Source organism: Venturia canescens, chromosome 1 (assembly GCF_019457755.1).
Source record: "Venturia canescens isolate UGA chromosome 1, ASM1945775v1, whole genome shotgun sequence".
Classification (NCBI taxonomy): domain Eukaryota; kingdom Metazoa; phylum Arthropoda; class Insecta; order Hymenoptera; family Ichneumonidae; genus Venturia; species Venturia canescens.
The window spans coordinates 34,378,707-34,399,063 of record NC_057421.1 but is presented as its reverse complement, the minus strand read 5'-3'; the positions used below and the strand labels follow the sequence as shown (position 1 = coordinate 34,399,063).

At 36.6% G+C, this 20,357-nt stretch overlaps 3 protein-coding genes across 5 annotated transcripts in view; 2 read left to right on the top strand and 1 right to left on the bottom strand.

The window, feature by feature from the left end:
* The first annotated feature begins 1,723 nt into the window (after positions 1 to 1,723).
* On the top strand, positions 1,724 to 7,994 carry Calr (calreticulin). The gene is made up of 8 exons (XM_043420917.1): positions 1,724 to 1,960; positions 3,027 to 3,128; positions 3,967 to 4,170; positions 4,822 to 4,973; positions 5,540 to 5,806; positions 6,112 to 6,348; positions 6,620 to 6,751; positions 6,977 to 7,994. Exons 1-8 carry the CDS (start codon positions 1,876 to 1,878, stop codon positions 6,992 to 6,994), a joined length of 1,197 nt encoding a protein of 398 aa, XP_043276852.1. The 5' UTR covers positions 1,724 to 1,875; the 3' UTR covers positions 6,995 to 7,994.
* Positions 7,291 to 12,120, bottom strand: LOC122411811 (E3 ubiquitin-protein ligase TRIM23-like). 2 transcript variants are annotated; one of them, XM_043420861.1, is made up of 7 exons: positions 11,956 to 12,103; positions 11,457 to 11,537; positions 10,977 to 11,320; positions 10,413 to 10,521; positions 9,650 to 10,023; positions 8,862 to 9,230; positions 7,291 to 8,480 (listed from the first exon to the last, which is right to left on the bottom strand). In XM_043420861.1, exons 1-7 carry the CDS (start codon positions 11,993 to 11,995, stop codon positions 8,286 to 8,288), a joined length of 1,512 nt encoding a protein of 503 aa, XP_043276796.1. In that variant the 5' UTR covers positions 11,996 to 12,103; the 3' UTR covers positions 7,291 to 8,285. The 2 variants fall into 2 exon arrangements, with proteins under 2 accessions (XP_043276796.1, XP_043276789.1); XM_043420854.1 differs by having other exon boundaries at positions 10,977 to 11,537; positions 11,956 to 12,120.
* Positions 12,121 to 12,194: 74 nt separating this feature from the next.
* The window catches only part of LOC122411793 (GATA zinc finger domain-containing protein 14-like), a 33,439-nt gene continuing 25,276 nt past the window's right edge, over positions 12,195 to 20,357 (top strand). The window contains exon 1 of one of the 2 annotated variants that reach the window (XM_043420835.1): positions 12,195 to 12,925. The gene's annotated coding sequence lies outside the window, so the exon portion shown is untranslated. Of the gene's footprint in view, positions 12,926 to 15,280; positions 15,501 to 20,357 lie in introns of those variants that run through there. The other variant, XM_043420842.1, reaches the window with a different exon arrangement.

Below are 20,357 nucleotides of genomic sequence, written 5' to 3'. Positions count from 1 at the left end.
AGTTTGCACATTATTGTTGTCTCGAACAGTTCTATAGTTATCATAAATTTTTATCAAGGACATGAATCAAGTAATTTTTTTTTCTATATGGTACATTCAGGCCATCTTCAGGTACATTTAACCCGTATAGCATCAGTTATTGGCAGGCCTTTCGCTATATCAAATAAATTTAAGCAGAAAATGGAGAGAAACCGGTCCACGAATAATAAACAAAATCTGTGTGTAACCTTATTTTCATATATCAATCATTTTTTCAACACATAACGATAATTTTTTCTAGAATTTTCTAATGAGAGTTTGTGTAAGTTCTTATATTACATAGTGCTCCACGTGGCTTATATTTGATATAGATCGAATCTGCAGCTCAAGGAGTCATGCAGGAGTAGTCAAAAGAGCTAATGTACTACGTAATGGTTCTTAGTTCTTATTCACACGTCGGAATGTAATTGGCTCACATGAATACCCAATGAACTGTGGTACAATCGAAGGTCTTGTGACCATAGAACGTACAAGTCGTATTTATTTAAAAATTCGTAAACGGCGTGGAAAAAATTGAGTTTGCCACCATCGGAATGTTAGGGGGTAAAAATTACGTGGCACCCGGTGGCACGTCAGTTTTCTTTACCAATGAGAGTGGGCCATTTGTGCATCTATACCAATCTATACTAAAGACTCAGATTCTATCTTTTATCCTCAAACTTATTATATTTCATTCGGAGTATATTTTTTTGAAGCCTTATCCTCCAAAGATAACATGATGAATGCCGTTTGATCAAGTAAATACCTCGAAAAAATTCATTACGAAAATCGATTCATTGTTTTCATTTCCATATTCTTTTGTTATAGGGTTAGAAATTCGAATGTTTTCAGGCTTCAATGATTCTGACATTTGTGGATTTCGAGGTTTTCGGCGATGCACGCATATGGAATCATATAAAATCAAGTTTTCGAGAAAATAACCTATTATTTATAATAAGTGCGCATGCGTCAATAATGGACCTCAAATCCCGTATATAAAGGTATGAGCACAATGAGGCCTAGAGACAACGATCGAAATCTGAATTTAAAAAAACTACTTCGAATTTCGTTAACGTAATATCTACGTAATATCTCAAAAAGCTTAAAAATAAAAGATTTCGTATTTTTAATGAGTAACCAACTTTCAAATTCTTCCAGTTGAAATTTTATAAATAGAGCAAAAAACTATTTGAAAACAGACGCATAATAAGCATAATTTCCAGCGTTTAATCAAATGGCAAATGACAAAAAATGAATGAGAATGAAGAACACGTAGCTGATACCTGTATTCTTCACATTAATTTGCTGTACTTGTAACAGCACTCGGAAAATACTCAATTTTCATAATTGGTTGGAAAGTTGAAACACCCCCAAGACTACGAAGGATTGAGGAAACTAACCCATCATTTCTTTTAAATTTAATGAGTTTTAGGGTTATCTATAGGTATTCATTTTATTTGGCAGACGTAGATTGGTTGGCAGATTTCTATCAGATAAATTTTTGTTGTGTAGTGTGTATGCACCTTTAATCGCATGAAAACGTGCCCAAGTCGGAGTGCGTGTTGCGTCTGCGTACAGCGACCGTAGTATGTAGTGGCGCTATAGTTCTTAAGCGTGGTCAGCTGTGATTGGGTGAAATATTCCAGCCAATCGTTACACTCCATCTGTCTAGCCCGGCTGTCTCATACACTTGCTAGTCGCAACTCGTTCTTGAAGCATTATCGGCTGGTACGTCGCACGTATAAGATCGCGGAAAACGGTGGAGTTTTTTTTTTAAATAAGTAAATTTAACATATAGACACGTATACTTGAGTGTTTTGAGGTACAATTGCTCATTTAAAGTTGCGGGCCTTCGAAATGCGTTCCGCCTGTGGTTTCTTGTTACTTTTGGTGATCGGCGTCGCCATCGCCGAAGTTCATTTCGAGGAGAAATTTAACGACGGTGAGTCAAACAAGAAAAAAAAAGTTGACAAGAGAAATTTCGTTAGTATGGCAACGATAGATTCTTAGAAATAAATAAACATGATTTTGCCGCATGGACCGAAAAAATTCAAAACAGAATTTCAATCATTTCCCGTTTTCATTTCCTGAACTGTCCCTTCCGCTGAAACAAAAATAACGTCATTTTTCTTACCAACCACACCCTTTAGAACTTTGTTTTCAGTTCCTGATGGATCTCGGAAAAATGATAATTCCACTGTAAAAATAAATATTGATAGACATGTGCCTTATCTTCGCCCATTATTTCACCTAGCAACCGGCTTTGTAAAATTTACTTACACACACGAGACTGATCCATATTTTTATCTGGATTCATATATGTTATCTGTGACATTTCGATATTCTATTTTCGTTTTGGATTGAGGAAATGTAAGAAAGTAAAAGAGAAAATGAAAGTCAATGTAATCATCATTTTTGTGCATCCCGGCTCGTGAGACACAAATTCGAGATTTATTTTCCATGATTGGTTTTCAATGAAGCGAAAACTTTAAAGCTTATTTTCATAAAAGCAATGATCAAGCAAGCGACGTTTTATCTTCTTTCTCTCTCTGTATTTCTCTGTCCCTCTCTCTCATCGCGCATCCAATCGTTGCTCGTGGCGACACGAGCTCGATGGAAAATCGCATTAGCTCGTTCACTCGCTCGCCGTTCTTCTGATCATGCGGTACGTTCCCGAAATTTCTCGTCGAAATTTTTTTTTTTTATTTCAAAATCGATGACAATTGTGGTGTTGATGGAAAATTTTGAAAACGAAAAAAATAACGTTCAATTAGCTTCACGAGACAAGCTCACTTTAAAATCGTAAAGAGAAAGTCGCCTTGAAAGCAGAAAACTATTTCGCCACGCGGTCGATTCACACCACTTCCGGTAGCCTATCCATAATTTGATGGCGTGTTTTATAATAAATGAAGACGTTAGCTTTCATCTTTTCCCCTCATATCTAAAATTTTTAAACACACATTCTCGTTAAACTCTTTCCAATATTTCATTTAATCTTTTATATCCAGATACGTGGGAAAAGAATTGGGTATACTCGGAACATCCGGGCAAAGAATTCGGGAAATTCGTCCGTACCGCTGGAAAATTTTACCACGATGAAAAAGACACAGGTACGTAAAGTTATAAGTTTTGAATTGATTGAATTGTTATTTTATCGTTGTGTGGTGGAGTTCAATGATCAGAGCTGTATTCTAAGGGTATTCAAAAGGAGCTTTGAAAAATTTATGCCCCCATTTCGAGTGTGATCTAAAGAAAAAGGTCCTGAATAATAAAATTCGATTTGTTGTTTTTCAAAACAACAAAGTAGATACAATAAGTGAATTTCTATGTCAATTGTGTTTAGTTCAAAATTTATAATTTCATTTTTTATGAACACTTTAACACCCTTGTTTCACGCCTTGAACGACTGAATTTCGATTTTTATCACTCTCGACAAAGGTCGTATTTTGGGTCAAATATGAAGTCCGTATGATCAAAACTTAGTGCCACGGAAACCATAATATCTCCTAAAAGAAATATAAAAATGAACACTAACGATAAGAATATAATACGATTGAGATAAAAATTTGGAAAGAAACACTGAAGAAAAGCTAGAACTTTCACACTCTGTTCTCAAAAAATTGATAATTTGTCGAATTGTAGCATACAATTTTTACATTTAAGTATCTATGAAATTTCTACAAAAACATTGAAGAAAATTTGTGAAGCTTCATGGAACCCGAAATTAAATATTCAAATCGAGCCTAGAGTCACATGCTATTCCTCAAAAAGTTTGGATGGTAAGTGCTACAGGAACTCGGAAATGAAAAAGGTCTGGCTTATGCCCTGGGTTCGTAATTATACAACTCCAGGTACCCAGTACAGACACATTCCATAAAAAATCCCAAGTTTAATATTAAAAAAAATCTAAATTAAGAATAATGATATCAATCCATAAATTATTAACAGGTATCAAGACGTCAGAAGATGCAAGGTTCTATGCGCTAAGTTCCAAGTTCAAACCCTTTACCAACAAAGACAAACCGTTGGTTGTTCAGTTCACTGTCAAACATGAACAGGGCATTGACTGCGGTGGTGGTTACGTCAAAGTCTTTAATTGCAAGCTGGATCAAAAGGATATGCACGGCGAGACACCCTATGAGCTCATGTTTGGTAAGACGTTAAAGTAGTTACATGCACATTTCATACTTGAAAATGCTCCAATGTTGAAAATCTATAACACTCACCTTTGTTCCATTTGAATTGTTTAAAATTTTGAAAGACAGTCCTCTGTATTGGCTGTTTACCAAAGTTTCTGCATTTTGAGAATATAATTTCAATATTTCGTATACTCGAAGATATAATTATTGATGGGAAAAAAGATGAAACTATTTTCACTAAATCAACGAGCCTAGAGTCACTGAATGTACCAAATATGGTTTTTTAGTGCTATAGGAACTCGGAGAATAAAATTCTTACTTTATGCCCTGTGTTAGTCGATATGCTACTCTCAGGTACACGTAGAGAAACATACAATATAAAATATTATATTATAGCTCAGTCACGAATCAATGCAATATTTAAATTTTCACGATAAAGCAGAGAGGAAAAAATAAATCATTCGGCGTTAATGGCAAATATGCATGAAAACCTTGTAGTTTTAAACTCTTGGAGAGATTCCAAGAAATTTAATTTCATGGACAAAGAAAGTAAACGTTTTTGGAATTCCCAAGTTATCTTTGGGCATTCATCCAATGAATTTCTTCGATTCCATAAACTCTTTATATTTACCTCATGTTCTATCTAACACGAAAATTCTGTCAGGACCTGATATCTGTGGACCGGGTACCAAGAAGGTTCACGTCATCTTCAGCTACAAGGGAAAAAATCTTTTGATTAAAAAAGATATCCGATGCAAAGACGATGTTTATACTCATTTGTACACTCTCATCGTTAATTCCGACAACACGTACAAGGTATGCACGTCATTCAATTCTGCTTTATCAAAAATAAAATGCCATGATGAATTACATTTTTCATGGTTGTATTCCGATCAAAGAATTGCAAAAGTTTCGAGAAGATAGTATAGCAGAAAGAAATATTAAGTTGTAAAAGTACAGAAAAAAACTTATATTTATTTCAAAATTTTATTCATTTTTATGAAAAATAAATGATTATTTGAGTTAAACGTTATCATTGACTCCGGGATTTGAGTCAGGTGCAATCACGGCATTTCAACAATCAGAAAAACAATTATGCCAAATGTTTACGCGTTTTCCTTTATTCAAATTTTTGGAACGAGCCTCGAGTCACATGCCCTCAGTTATAATTCGTAGGGCAAGTGCTGAAGGTACTCGAAGAAGAAAGATTGTCTCACTTACGCAACGTGACGAAGAATAAAAACTGTCGTTCTCGTAGTGCGTGAAGGCCAACATTAGTCTTTATTTAAAAAATTGCATCGTCCTAACCGTCACTTGTGTGAATAGTTATGACATTGAATATTTATGAAGCCTTTTTAATATGTGCCGATACATTTGTTAAGGTACTCATCGATAACGAAGTTGTGGAATCCGGTGATTTGGAGAGTGACTGGGAGTTCCTCCTGCCAAAGAAAATTAAGGATCCAGAAGCGAAGAAGCCCGAAGATTGGGATGACAGACCAACTATTCCTGATCCTAAAGACGAGAAACCTGAGGACTGGGATCAGCCTAAACACATTGCTGACCTTAGTACCGAAAAACCTAAAGATTGGGACGATGAAATGGATGGCGAATGGGAAGCGCCAATGATTGACAACCCTGATTACAAGGTAAACTTCATTTCTCAGCTAATTTAACCGAGATGAGTGTTATCTTCCATATTAAAAAGCACCTGCATTTCGTGTACAGTCGCAATGAAGGTCGTCAATGGAAGAAGAACAAAATTCTTCACTGGGTGTGGGCATAGCGTATAAATAACTTTGCACTTCAATCAGTGTTGAGACAATTTAAATTGATAGTTCTGCAGTTGATTTAAAATTTTTTAAAGTCGCAAGTTCTCGAGCAACTTGAGATTATTGTACAAAATAACATTTTCAGGAATGCCTCATCTTAAAGAATACTTCATATTTTTTAGGGCGAATGGAAACCTAAACAAATCGACAACCCTGACTACAAGGGACCGTGGGTTCATCCTGAAATTGACAATCCCGATTACACTCCCGATACCGAACTTTACAAACGAGATGAAATTTGTGCTATTGGTTTCGACCTCTGGCAGGTTAAATCTGGCACAATATTTGATAACGTTCTTATCACGGACGATCCTGAGACAGCTCACAAATTCGGCACTGACGTTTGGGCCCCAACGATCGTAAGTTTTACCAAATTATTCCATTTTTCAAAGAGTTTTTTTAAAAGGCCCATAAACTACTGTCTCTTTCAAGTGATGCTTCATCCTTGCAAAATAAGTGAACAAAAACTTCCTACTTTTCATACAAAATGATGAAAAAAGCTTGGCCGATTAAAATGAGCGATAAAAATGCTGGAATTCCTCGTTGCTGATAATCTTTTATATTTAAAAAAAATTGAAGCCAAGTGTAGAATTTTTTATTAATGAAGGGGAAATATTTTTCGGTTTGCAGGAGGGTGAAAAGAAGATGAAGGCTGAACAAGATGAGAAAGAAAAGGAAGAAGAGAAAGAAAAAGAGGCTAAAAAGGATGGTGAAGACAAGACCGATGACGAAGAGGATGAAGAGGAGGATGATGAGGCTGAGGTAAGAAACAAAATATTATTTCTCATTGACAGAAATGATTTCAGTGATACGGATAGAATAATATCATTTTATTTTTCATTCCATGATGATAACACCACTTCTGATATGCATGAACGATATTCAAGTGGAATTCCTCGTTACTGAAAAAAAATTTTTTTGAGTTAATCAAAAGGGTAACCAATTGAGGAAATTTCGCTAATAATACTTTTTTTTTTTTGTTCACAGAAACATGACGAATTGTAAATACGCGCGTTCCGAGGAGGAATAAATTCAGACTGTATTCCAGGAGCTGTCAGGCTTTGTGAAACGCACCAGCCGACACGGAAACACAACACAAAAGCATATGACCTTAAAACGTACACGAATGAAAAAGAAACAGAAAAAGATCAATTTTTGAAAGCGCTCAAAGAGCTCAATCGGGAACGAAAAACATTGCTATCCTGGCAAATTTTCGTCTTGGTCTTCGCTTCAACGTACACTAAGCAATGATACATTGTAATCCGAGTTCTCAAGTTTTCCTTTTATACAAGCCTCTAATCGTTAAAGAATCATTTATGTAAATTTCATTTCATACTTTAACAAGAAAAAAAGGAGAGGCAAAAATCGCGAAAAAAATTGCTTATTTATAATGATGATTGCAATGTCAATAAGCGGGCATCAAAGTTGTTTATCGACTCGTGAGCCTGAGCATTTATCCTAGTCCTTTGACATCACGATTCTTCGTTGTTCAGCATAAAGTATAAAATCTAAAACGCATGTTTTAAAACAAAAAACGGTGTGAATCGTACAGTTGAGAGAGAAACATTCGAAGGAATGATTAATCAACAGAAGAATAGCGATCTTGGACTTGCCCACTTCTGCCCCCTCCACCCTCCGCTCCAACCCTTATCCGTGTCGTGCACCGCTACAGCTCCAAAAAAAAACTATAAGTTGTTCCGTTTTTGTTTGACAAGTGTTTTTATATGAAGGTGAAAGAAAAAAGAAGTAATTTAATATCTCTATACGAATATATAGATTATAACGTCATTTTCCATACGGTGTAATAACCGTGAATCCCCTGCCCTGAGCCCTTATCCGCAAACAATTGACGGTCGAGATGAGTGATGGGTATGAATGCGTGCAAACATGTCTGAGTGATAAAATGATTGATAAATTATATAAAAAAAAAAGATAAAAATGAAACAACAAAACTGAAGAAATGCCACCAATAAACCATGTAATAAATGAATAAGACTTTTCTAGACATGCTCGAGCTGGTTTTCAATCTGATTCTCCTTCTGCCCCGACGAATCGCCGTGCCTACTCGATTTGTTGGTAAAAAACAATCGCTGTTCTGTCGTTATTCATCGAAGATATCTTCAATTTACTTGCATATACTTTAGGGTATTAGAGTAAGATCACAGGATGACAAATTGAACGAAATACTTCACCTGATAACAGGCAACTCGCAAAAATCATAACGCAACAGAATAAATGTAGAGTCAAATTACATTTTTTTCATTATTCGGGAGAAAAACCGACTAGCGATAATGCATTATTGCGAAACGGGAACTGAATATAAGCCTTCGTGAGCACCCAACTGCTGTGTTAACCAATCAAGTCCTTGAGTCGAACCGCCGGGGTCCGTAATCGGTGTTGAACCTTGTATATGCCATGCTCTGCCACAGCACAATTTTTGCAATGCTAAAATATCCGTTAGTTCCTCGGCTGTTGCACAATCGGCTATGTCCTAGAAAAAATGAAATCGGACGTGGAAAAATGTTAGAAATTTTAATTCTATCTAATTATAAATTCCACGATGAACGAAAAAAGCTCCAATTTTTTATTTCACTAATCCATTTGTGTAGGTTGAAAAACTACGAATTACAAATTAAGGGGGGACAAATTTGGAGAATTAGAATTTTTTGTTAATTTCTTTACTCCAATATGTCAAATCAAAGAGATATTGAGCAAAAAAATTTTGATGAAAGCTAACAAGCGCCCATACAAGAAATCGTTCTATAAAAAAGTAATTCGTTAAAAAGTAAAAGATTTAATATAAAAATTCATCCATGTGTTCCAAACAATTCCATATTGCAACTAATTTGAGGAAAATTTGAGAAACCCTTACCTGTTTATTGGCATAGATTAAGAACCACGCATCTTTTAGCTCGCGCTCATTAACGATTTTGGACAATTCCTTACGAGCTTCTTCAAAGCGTGTTCTATCGCTAGCATCAACGACGAATATAACGGCTTGTGTATTGTGATAATAATGTTTCCAGAGCGGTCTAAATTTGTGTTGTCCACCGACGTCCCACAGAGTAAACATGAGATTTTTATATTCCAGACTCTCGACGTTGAAACCGATTGTCGAAATTGGTGGACCAGATAACGTCATCCCTCTCATTGCCGAGAGTATACTAGTTTTCCCAGCACCATCCAGGCCCAATATAACAACTCTCATGTCTATCTTCGTACCGATATAAACTCTGTTGTCCTGGAGTGGTTAAAATCGATGTTTTTTTTTACAAATTTATTCGTATCTTGAAGAACTTGAAGAACGATAAGTTTGTTATTTCGAGAGCAACATTGTTTGGTTTTAATTTGCAAACAAAATGACGTTAATTTTTAACGAATATTGTAATACTTCGGAACAAAAGTGCCCACAATCAAATTGAAAAATATAATCAAGGCACAAAGATTCGTGAACATTCGATAAATTTAATATTTTATTAGTTGGTAAAATGTGTACGGAGTTTCCATTCCGTGGATTTGTTTGAAAAAGCTATTAGAATCACTAAAGACAATATCATGGAAATAACCGCATGTTTGAGAAACGTTTTTTTTTTATAAAAAGTAACTTCTCTTACTAGCATTTGTATTTCGGCTGGTTGCTTTACAATACTTTCTACTTACTCTGCTAAATATAATAGGGATGGAAGATTCTGGAGTCAAAAAATCTGGTCCAAGTTGAGCATAGTGTATTTGCTGCTGTTCCAACGATGCGAGCACTTCTTTGATTTTTTCGGCACTACTCAAAAGTTTCCAGTCTTCCGAGTCGAGTATACTTTCGCATTGTATACAAACTCCGGCAACATGTGACCTCGTTGCTGTAAGGTCTTTTTGTTGTTGTCTAAGGGCGCATAATCTACCACGTGTTTCGGTATCGACGCACGTCATTGCGGCTTTCTCCTGTTCTGCGAGAAGAGCACGTAATTCTTCGAAATGTTGTCTCACCCTCTGTTTCGCATCTTCTATCGCCCAACCTTCCAGCTCTTGAACAACCGTCTCTATAAATTCAGAACCGAACATATCAATTTTATCAACGAAATACTCAATAAAAAACTGAAAATTTCAATCCTCTCATAGAATCAAAGCAATATCAAAATAATCGTTTATGTCATTTGTTAATTTGACGAATCAACTCATATGCACCAACAAATTTATCGGAAAATGTACGAAGTTGACACCATTTGTATGCAAAAAGTTCGACAATGTTTGAAAACTCAAAAATTACATTGGTGAAAAATAAAATGCACAAAAAGGTCAGTTTGAAAGTCTAAAAGAATATTTTGAGATGGATAGTCCGTATTTTGAACCCTGAAAATAATGATTTTAGAGCAGCTTTGCTCCTGCAAATTTTTCCACGAGTCTAATTTAGTCCATAAAGATCTCAAACCTATTCTGTGAGCAGTATCCCTCATGCTTTCCATAAACTGAGTCATTTTTTGGAGTGCAGCTACTATGGATTTCCGCACACTTTCTGCCTCCATTTCAACCAGGGCTGGCTAAAAAAATAGCTTCATTAACGAACGAGTCCATAATATAAAGTTTCAATGAAATTTAAAACAGTACTTCTCGGATGACTTGACAATGAATAATTATGCTAATGAATTTTTCAATACATGGGTGACGTAAAAAGTTTTTTTTTGTTAATTATTCTGTCAAATTGGATCATGTTGAAGAACACTTCATTTTTATTTATTATCATTAATTATTTTATATTGTGATTGGAATGGAGAATTCAAAATAAGGAACACAGTCAATTGTTGAAAAATATAAATATTTCTCAATCTTCATTTTCATTTTCAATGTGTTTTTCTATTTTGTTCGATAAGAAATTCAGCATTCGGATGGATCTCCATGTGAAATAATGATTAAAAAAGGTTATAGCATTAAATTGTGTTTATTTGTAGTATTCTAACAATCTGCATCCATAGCCATTGAAAGAAGCTGATGTTACCTTATGAATGCTATGACGACCATAATCTTTGCACAGGTAACACATAAGCGCATTATGACAACCTTCCTGAATGCAAGTGAATTCTGCAATATGCGTTGAGTGTATGGGACACTTAGGTTTCTCCCTGGGTTTCTCGGATAGTGGAACACGCTTGTGTTTAGTAAGAGTCTTGGAGGAATGAGTTATCATGTCACAGGCTTCGCACAGATGACTGGAACAAACTGTACAGTAGAGCACAGCAAGGTGCGCTTCATCCTCGTCACAAGACTGTGTTGATTGGAGTTTTTCTCTTTCGAGCGCAAGAGATTTTTCACTGCTCGATTGTTCCAAACGCTCAAGTAATTCTATGAGTGCAAAATTTTTTTTTAGCCCATAAACACCATTGTCATGAATCTTTGTTGGTTGTCTGTCAAATGGACATAGGAGATAGAGCTGATCCAGCATTGAAACGGGTAAACGCAGTAAACAGGCATGACACACCGTGTGACCACATTGCAAAAGTCTCGGTACTTTTTCTCCATCCATGGAAAAAACTTCTTCGCAAACCCGACATTCTAATACCTGAGAAGAATTGAATATTTAAATTCTTAAGAAAACTCACTTTATTTTCAGTTCAAAAGCAACTGTTGCTTTGAATTGTTTGAAGTTGACTTTGAATTGTTGAAGTTTGAATTGACAGATTACATTCTACAGAATTTAAAAATAACTGGATGTGCTGTATTTTCAAAGGCAAACAAGTCAAATCAATAAACTAGTTTATGCTCCACAACTCTTTAGAGAAATGACAAGTTTTTAATTCTTATTTGTTGATTGACAGAATTTCTTTCCAATGTCACTGTCCAATCCTGCGCCTCTTCATGCATTGAAAATCTTAGTTGAATTCGGAAATGGCCCATCCATAAATCGTGTTGATATATTTGTTTTAACGTTTATCATTACGTTTATTTCATGTGAATTTGTTGTGATGGAAGTGACTTACATTTGATTTGGAAGTGGCTTGTAACGATCGTTTGAAACATTTGCCTAAACGATCTACGTCTTCAGTCATGATTCCCTCTCACAATTCACAATCACTTGTGTTTTTTTATATGCAGGTCCTAACCTACACAAACAAACATTCGATTGAAATCAGCTGTTTTGTTATAACGATACCAGTATTGCCACAGCGCTACCATCGCGTTCACATAACCCACAGAGATTGAAACGTGTAGTCGCGTTATAAATATCAATCCTACCTATGCTGGTATAGTGTTAAAAAATAAAAATGGATATCGTTACATCACTATATTTGTTTATAATTGAAGTAAGCTCAGGATTTAGCTCCCGCAGTAATGATTAGATGTAAAAACAGCAAAGAACGTTATTGGAAACCGAAGACAAGGAAACGTCAAATTACTATAAAATTGTTTCCGGGACGTAAAAATTTTGAATATACATTCGATGTAATGTACAATAAATTGCATATTGAGAATATATTTTTCGGAAATCATATCACGTTATATGATTGAAATCATAAAAGTGTTCTATGGACGTATTGGAAGCATAATTTGTGAAACACGAAATGGGGAAAAGTTAAATTTTCACATATTAATCGGAATGAGGAAAAAAGACAGCGTATATTATTTACTGCTGATTAAATCATTTATTTTCTTCCGTTAACACGCGTAAACATGTTTAACTTTATTGTCAATAAACATGTCACGATTTGACGTGTTACGTGCATCGTGCATGACATTTGAATATGGCACAATAATAAACACCGCTGACTTCACCCATCAAAGGTCAAATCTTCAAGGATCATTATTACTTATTATTATACCAGCAGTGTAAACGGTCGTTGTTGAAAGATTATATCAATGGACGAGTACGAAAAAGAATTGAACACGTTAGAAAACAACTGCTGAAACTGATGGAAAATTAAAGAAATATCGTGACACCTGCTGCGTTCAGTGAGTATATTTATACTAGCATATACATTTTCATTGACAGAAGCCCTGCGACGAGCATCAATTTCTTTTACTCGGAGTGCTCCATTGCATTATTTTTTCTGCGTCGGAGGCAAATATGACATTATCATCTCTACTTTTTTTCATGACTACTATTATAAACATGAATGATACAAAAATTACTCATGGACAGCTTGACATCTACTGTCTCGAAATTAAACACGAAATATGATACGCGATCGCAGGGCTCCGTATTTCACTCTTTTCTCGTTCTATCGAACTTAATCACGTTTTTTACGAAATGCATCGGGTAACGTTGTTTCTTAAAAAAAAAAAAAAAAATAATAAATTAAGGAGTTATGAGCGAAGGAAAATAAAACAAAAAAATCCAATCTCCTTGACTCCAAAGAGAATTTTTCAAGAAGTTCATTCCAGCTCGAGTGTGTTGACAAGATACCGTCGCGAAGATGTTTCGTCCTCTGCGGATGAGCATGTTTTTCTTTTTCTGTTTTTTTTTTCAACGCCCTCAAAGCCTTTTGTGCTTCTGCTTTTAAAGAGCTACCATTTTTTTAACCGTTTTCTGAATAAAAAAACCGAGTTAGTTCATTCTTCGACTTTCTACAATTATTTTCGTAGCGTTATGGGACTAAATATTTTATTTATATTCAACATTTGTCCAATGTTTCAACCAATTTTTTTCCTCAGTGCATGAATCCACGTGAGTCGTATAACACATAATTGTGTGTACTGTGAGATACATAACGTTCAGCGTCCCACGAGACTTCGAATAACAGAGAAAAAAAATGATTCTTTGTTATTCTCGTTACACATGAGAGTTAAAGAATAGAAATTCTTTGGCACCATGAAGGAAAAAAAAATTCTGAGAGGAAAATTGATCTATAATAACGTTTATCATCGTTTTCCTTTTGTCTCGATAGGAAGGTAAATTTTCTTTTAATGCTGCTAAAGGTTGCGGTGCGAATGAAAATATTGAAATTACGAAATTTTCTTTCGGATTAATTGAATATTTGGCGGAGTCTTATTTCGAGTTGAAAAATCAGAAAAAACGATTCATTTATTGTTTCTGAAGTAACTAAAGTTATAGGCTCCGGAGAGTCGAACGAAAAATAAATTTCGTTCGCTAACAATGAGTTTATATTTACAAGAAAATTCAATAACGCGATTTATGTCAAAGGCTACATAGCGGACACCGGAATTTTGAAACCAAAACAAATTTTCCGCATTACTCCGTTCATCATAAATTCCATAGATTTAACCGTGTACAAAATCCGTTGCCTCTCCGAGTGATAGCTCTTGCTTTCTCTCTGCGCACGATACTCGTTGATGGGTACTCAAGATTTTTAAAGCTCGTTTGGTTACGAGTCACTGATTTTCACGTGACATTGATGGCCGGTTACGAGTGAGGGTGCGACTTAAAACAATTGCACACGCAAAAATGTATTTAAAAAATATAAAATAAAATGTAAAATAAGAAACTCAGATAGAACGTAAAATTTGAAACGTCGTGAGAATCGGAATGATATCAAAAGAAGCGAGAAATTTAATGAAGAAAAATATTCCGCTTACGAAACGAAGAATCGAATTGAAGTAGCCGAAGCTATCGATCCATGATAAATGCTCCAACGGAATTGGTCTGCATCAGTTTATGAGAAGTTGAATATTCCCCAGGTCACATTTTGCCGCTACCTCCACTTAAGGTAGTTCGTACACGAAACGATTTTCTTAAGAAAGTCTTGAAATTTACACACAGTTTCAATGGGTAGTCGACTGCCACTCATATCAAATTTTAAAAGGTTCATCTTATTGGTTATTTGGATAAACGTGTTTAAATATGAAGAAAAATACACAGGGGTATAGAAACTATGCGTAAAAAATCGTTTATTTTTCCATATAACGAACGAACGCTTGTTACGAAGTTCACGAAAAAGTACACAATAACAAGGAAGTATATAATGAAATGTCTTACTATTAATAAAGATAAGTTACGTTAAAGATTGAACGAAATTGGTAATAAACACTCGTATAATCTCACATTTGCTTATTTCAGCATTTTGTTTCCATTTGGCTTGGTCCATTCCTGCCTCACAGCCTTCTGTCTTTTTATCAATACTTTTTTCTTTATCCATTTCCCATTGTGCTTTCCCTTTATGCTCTCTAATGCGATTTTTTACATAAAAAACTATAGTATTTTCGGCAGGGACGAATGAAATTTGGGGTTCAGTCAGTGATGGATCCTCGACCAATTAAGGGCTTGTAATTTCATTCGCCAAGGGATAAGTTGAAAAAATGTATTTACAATTTTGAATTAATAACTTTGACATTAATTTAGAGTGATAATAACTTCAATTAGGAAGTAAAAATCGACCCAATTAGACAGCCGTAAAATACGATTATACTGGCGTCATCTACCTCAACGAATCCCTTGAGACTGGTGAGACACAAAAGGGCGCAATGCGTACAATCTCAAGATCTAAACAACGTGGGATCCTCCAGCTTGGTGTATAGCATTGGGGATCTGTATCGTGCGCGACATCCGGAAGTGAACGGTTACGACTATGTAAGAAAATAATATTTACACATTGAGCAAAGAAAAAGCATAACATCAGCAACCGCGTAACGTAATCCGTTGAATTACCAGCATGTATTTTTGTTTATACGCACGAGTGAAAAGAAAAATGTTATACAGGTGAGCAGGAGCGTGTACTAAAAAGTGATCCAATGCAGAGCCGACGCGATTCCACAGGATCGCTCAAGCAGATAACCTGCTCCGGGTAGGAGAAAGTTAAATTACATTGTAGAGGATCCCCTTCGACGTATATAAACATCTCCATGTCTTCTAAAATGGGAGCAATAAAAAAACGACGTTTCCGTTTGACCGAGAGAGAGAGAGAGAGAGAGAGGAAGAGAGAAATCGTTCAAATTTTATTCCGCTTCCTAAATTCTCACTTTCGAATTAAGCTCCGGGTGAATGCTACGAGCTGAACGGTCAGAGCGTTGAAGATGTTCTTCTCGAATGCACCATCCGAAGCGAACTATTTTTTCTCCCTATCTTACGATACGGATCTTAAACTTTTCTCATTTCGTCGATTCGGAATCCTGCTGCTCATATTTAACGAAGTTTTTTACATTCCTTTGAACTTTTGCTGGGTCATCGAAATTGTTTGTAAGCATGCATTTGATCGTTTCCTGACGAGCTCTTGCAAATCTCCAACAGTTTTTAATCTTTCTGCAATCTACTTTTACGCTCGACGGATAAGAATGGAGTCAGAAATATTTCTTAATGTCAAGAGTAAATTGGGAGGCGAGTCATTTTGAGACGAATTTAGAAAGACCGCGAAGATCACGCGTCGGAAAATTCAATGCCATGCGCGTTCGTGGTCTGTAATTTTTTATGTGTACTTCAAAATGTGCGGTATTATGTATGTCTAATGGCGAAATTGGCTACATCCGGATGTCGTTATGAGTTTTTCATACAACATGTTTCTAACGAATGCTCGCCCTCGTATGGTCAAACATTTTTTATAGAGGAATAATCAAGATTAGAGTATTTCAGACTTCTTGTTGAAATTTTTGCCTGAATAAGTGAATGATTTTTTTTTTTTTGAACGGACCAACGATCGCTGATTGTTACTTTTTTCCTAACATCTAATCCACCCATATTTTATGACGCTGAAGTTTCCAACGTTTGAGTCCAACGAAATGATCGAAAAAAACTCTCCAATAATTCCAGTAATTCTCCTATTTTGTTCCCTGCCAAATTTGCGATTCGTAGTTTTTCAAGCTGCACCAACGATTCGTGAAATAAACAATTGGTGAATTAAAAACGTTTTTTTCGTTCATTTCGTTGGACTCCAACGTTGGAAACTTCAGCGTCGTCCATATTTTTCTCTTCGTTACTTTCTCAATAATGCTGATGATATCGTATATGCTTTGCACTCAAATTATTGATGTTGAATTTTCTAAAACTTTCGGGCTCAAATTTTGATTATTCGACGAAACAGAACATGAAAGTAATGGCGAGAAAATTTATCAATTTTCGTTCATATTCAGAGCTTCGAAGAACATTCCGATGAATGACGCGAGTTTGAAAAAGGATTGGCGATCCAGACTATAATGGCGCTATTGGAGTGCAATTTTTACAGTTGTGCATGATTTAGCATTGGAAACATGAACCAGTCAACTTGGACAAATTTATGAATACGTACATTCATGAATACGCCTCGCATAAAAAAATCAGAGTTGTAGCTTTTAATAATATCTGAAATAATGATTGAAAATGTTGATCAACTTAAAAATTCGAAGACAATTTAAAAATCACGCAATTGAAAAGCTCGAGTCACGTGACGAGCACGATCCTGAAACTCGAATGATTTTTCGAGAGCGGACTCAAATGCTAATAAATTTCGTCCAACTGCAGTGTACAAATTAATGGGAATTATTTTTCGCGCGTGTTCTAATTTCAATGAAACTTCTAAACGATTGCGCAGTGCATTATTACGATGAAATTGATATAATCGAGAGCCCTCAATGTACGTTAATCTTGTGCAAAGCTCAAGCGCTATTGAGTGTGGCCGATTCGTTAGAGTAGAAAGTAACCGAATCCGCGATCCTGAATCGTCGAATCATGAATCTTCCGATCAGCGCTCAGGCAGATAAGGCAAAACGGACAGCCTGTTTCGTGCTATGCACCGCAGCATGAAATGGATCTTGGAGTGCACGTGCCTATACTTTTATTTGCACTTTATTGGAATGCGCATTGGAACATCCATTCGAATATTTCGTCACTTGTGTTCGAGACTTTCTATGGCAAAGGCAATATCGCTCGAGATTCGAGTTAGAACTGCGAAGCGACATTAAAAACCGAAGACTATCGCGCAGCAGCTGCAAAACGACGGAATGCAGCTTTCATTTTCAACAAAATCATTTTTTTATCGAGCCTCGAAGTAACTTTGCCATTGTCAGAAAATGGAATCGTGGATTCAACTCGCAGACTTGGCAGCCGCGAAGAGTGCCAACGTAACGGAGTTGTTGATCTCAAGAAACAAGACTGTCATCGTCGTCAAACATCAGAGGGCTTAGCCAATGGACGATTACACGGTCAATAAACGTTAGTAATCGATATTTCTCAAGGTAAAAAATCTACAGTCTGCTCGGCTTGGTGGTACGTGACGTTTCTGTATCGATAAGGGAATGAGCGAGCTGTGGCTGTGTCGTTATTTCCACAACGATCGGATGACTCGGTTCAAATGTATTTCTGCTCTTCGACGTGTTGCGATCTTCTCGCATACCGAAGATCGCGCCTATCTTTCGTCTCGTTCCCTGCTGGCTCGTCTATTACGCAAGGATTTCAATTTCGCAAGGCTCCATCCGCATCCGGATAGCTAGAATTTAGTTAGCACATACAAAGTGTCCGAAAATTCGAAAGGAGCACTCGGCGCACGAGTGGAAAGGACACTCGATCGTATAGAAATTTTCATGCGACTGTCCCTAAATTTCATGACGCTGAAGTTTCCAACGTTGGAGTTGAACGAAATGATCTAAAAAAAGCCTCAAATAATTCCAGTAAATCTCCGAATTTCTTCCCTGCCGAATTTCCAATTCGTCATTTTTTAAGCCACATCAATAATTCGCGAAACAATAAAATAATGAATAATAAATATTTTTTTCGTTCATTTCGTTAAACTTCAGCGTCGTTAAATTTCCACGTGAGCCAGCGCACTAGTTTTTCTTCCTCGAAGAGCATTCCTCTGGTTCTTTTCCCGAAACTGGTCGCCGCGTATCATTCGGTTGATTCCACTCCAAACGAACCATCAAATCATCTCGTAATTCATTCTTTATTCAAGCCTGAATATGGCGAATTAAAAACGGTGGTTTAAATCAGCACGTAAAACTGTGCTTCAGCGGTATTTGCCGAGGTTAACTATTACTTCGCAGTCACAGTCGACGAGAACGAGTATGCATGGGGGACGAGAAAATGTACGTGAAGCTATGTGATCATCTACGAGTGTCGGAGAACGGCACTAAAATTGCACCACTTTTCTCTCGCTAATAAACCAAGTCATATAACTACATAACTCATTTGCCAGCGTACGAGTCCTTCTCCCTTCTCATCTTCTCCTCTTCTTTATGTCATCTTGTTCATAAACTCGTCATTTTTTCATGCCCCCGCATTTAACGGTAAGACAAAGTTACAATAATTTAATAATGGTTCACCATTCATGTGGCGCTACCGCGTAAAACGTGGTCACAAGATTGTGGGTTGGAAGAAAAAAATAATGGCACGTTTCATCCTCGGACATCAGTAAAGCTGAAGAACTATAAAAGTTGTTGCAATTTGCATGTCATTTTCTCGAGTAATGATGGAAATTAAAATTCTTTAGAGTCTCCGATATTTCGTTTGTCGAATCAAGACACTTGACGACGAGAAAGCTCGTCGGAGTTTTGACCTTTTCACAATCGTAGGAAACTCGGATTAATTAGTCACGCAACTATTGGCCCGTCCCTTCAGTTTCAGTGCTCGAACAGAAGAAATATAACAGTGCTGGAAGTAGGATAAGCAGATAGAAAAAAAATCACATCACCAGCGTAGAAAAGCATTTCGTTATTTGTGTATATATGTACGTGAAAAATCCACGATGGCAACAGTGTGTGAAAACTTCTCACGACTCTTCTGTGCACGAAACAGCCAAAGAAATTGCGCATTCACGCGCTCTCATCACACGTATTAGCCTGGATAAGATTTTAAGCGGAGTGAAAAAAGTTTACGTAGACGCGCACGAGGCTGCGAATCTGCGAGAATGAATAAGTTGGTGCGAATATGGTTCGTTATTTTAACAACGCACCTTTCTCGCTCGATCGAATCCACAGCGTCGAGATAAATGATTGAGTAATTGTTCGGGATGTGGCAGCGTGGAAAAGCGATCTGCATTTTGAGGCATGAGCCGCCACTTGTTGCTGGGATTATGAAATAAATTTCCACTGGCAAGCAATTTTTCTCCAAACTGGAGGAAATTTTTTTAAAAGTGCACTTTTTTCCACCTCCACGATGGTGCGAGCAGATAATTTGATGCCCAGCTCCCATGTCGGCTTCAAAGCCACCAGGATTCGTGGATCGAACAAAATACTAATTTCCTCGTTGCACCGACGACCACAAAGAATCGAAGATCAGTGAATTCATCCGGACGCAGCTCTCCGAGTCGACTACTCCGAAAATTCGGAAATAATCAATTCATTTTGGATTGAAGAAAACCAAGTCGAATAACCTGGTCCACATTCACACTCATTCCTGTAACTCACATACGTGTGTATAGGAATCCTGATTCTCGCAGATTTACGCACACATCCTGACCCATATCTGTACATAAAGCACGACCGAGCGACACAAACGAATGCGACTGGGTTATGAACGCGCGTG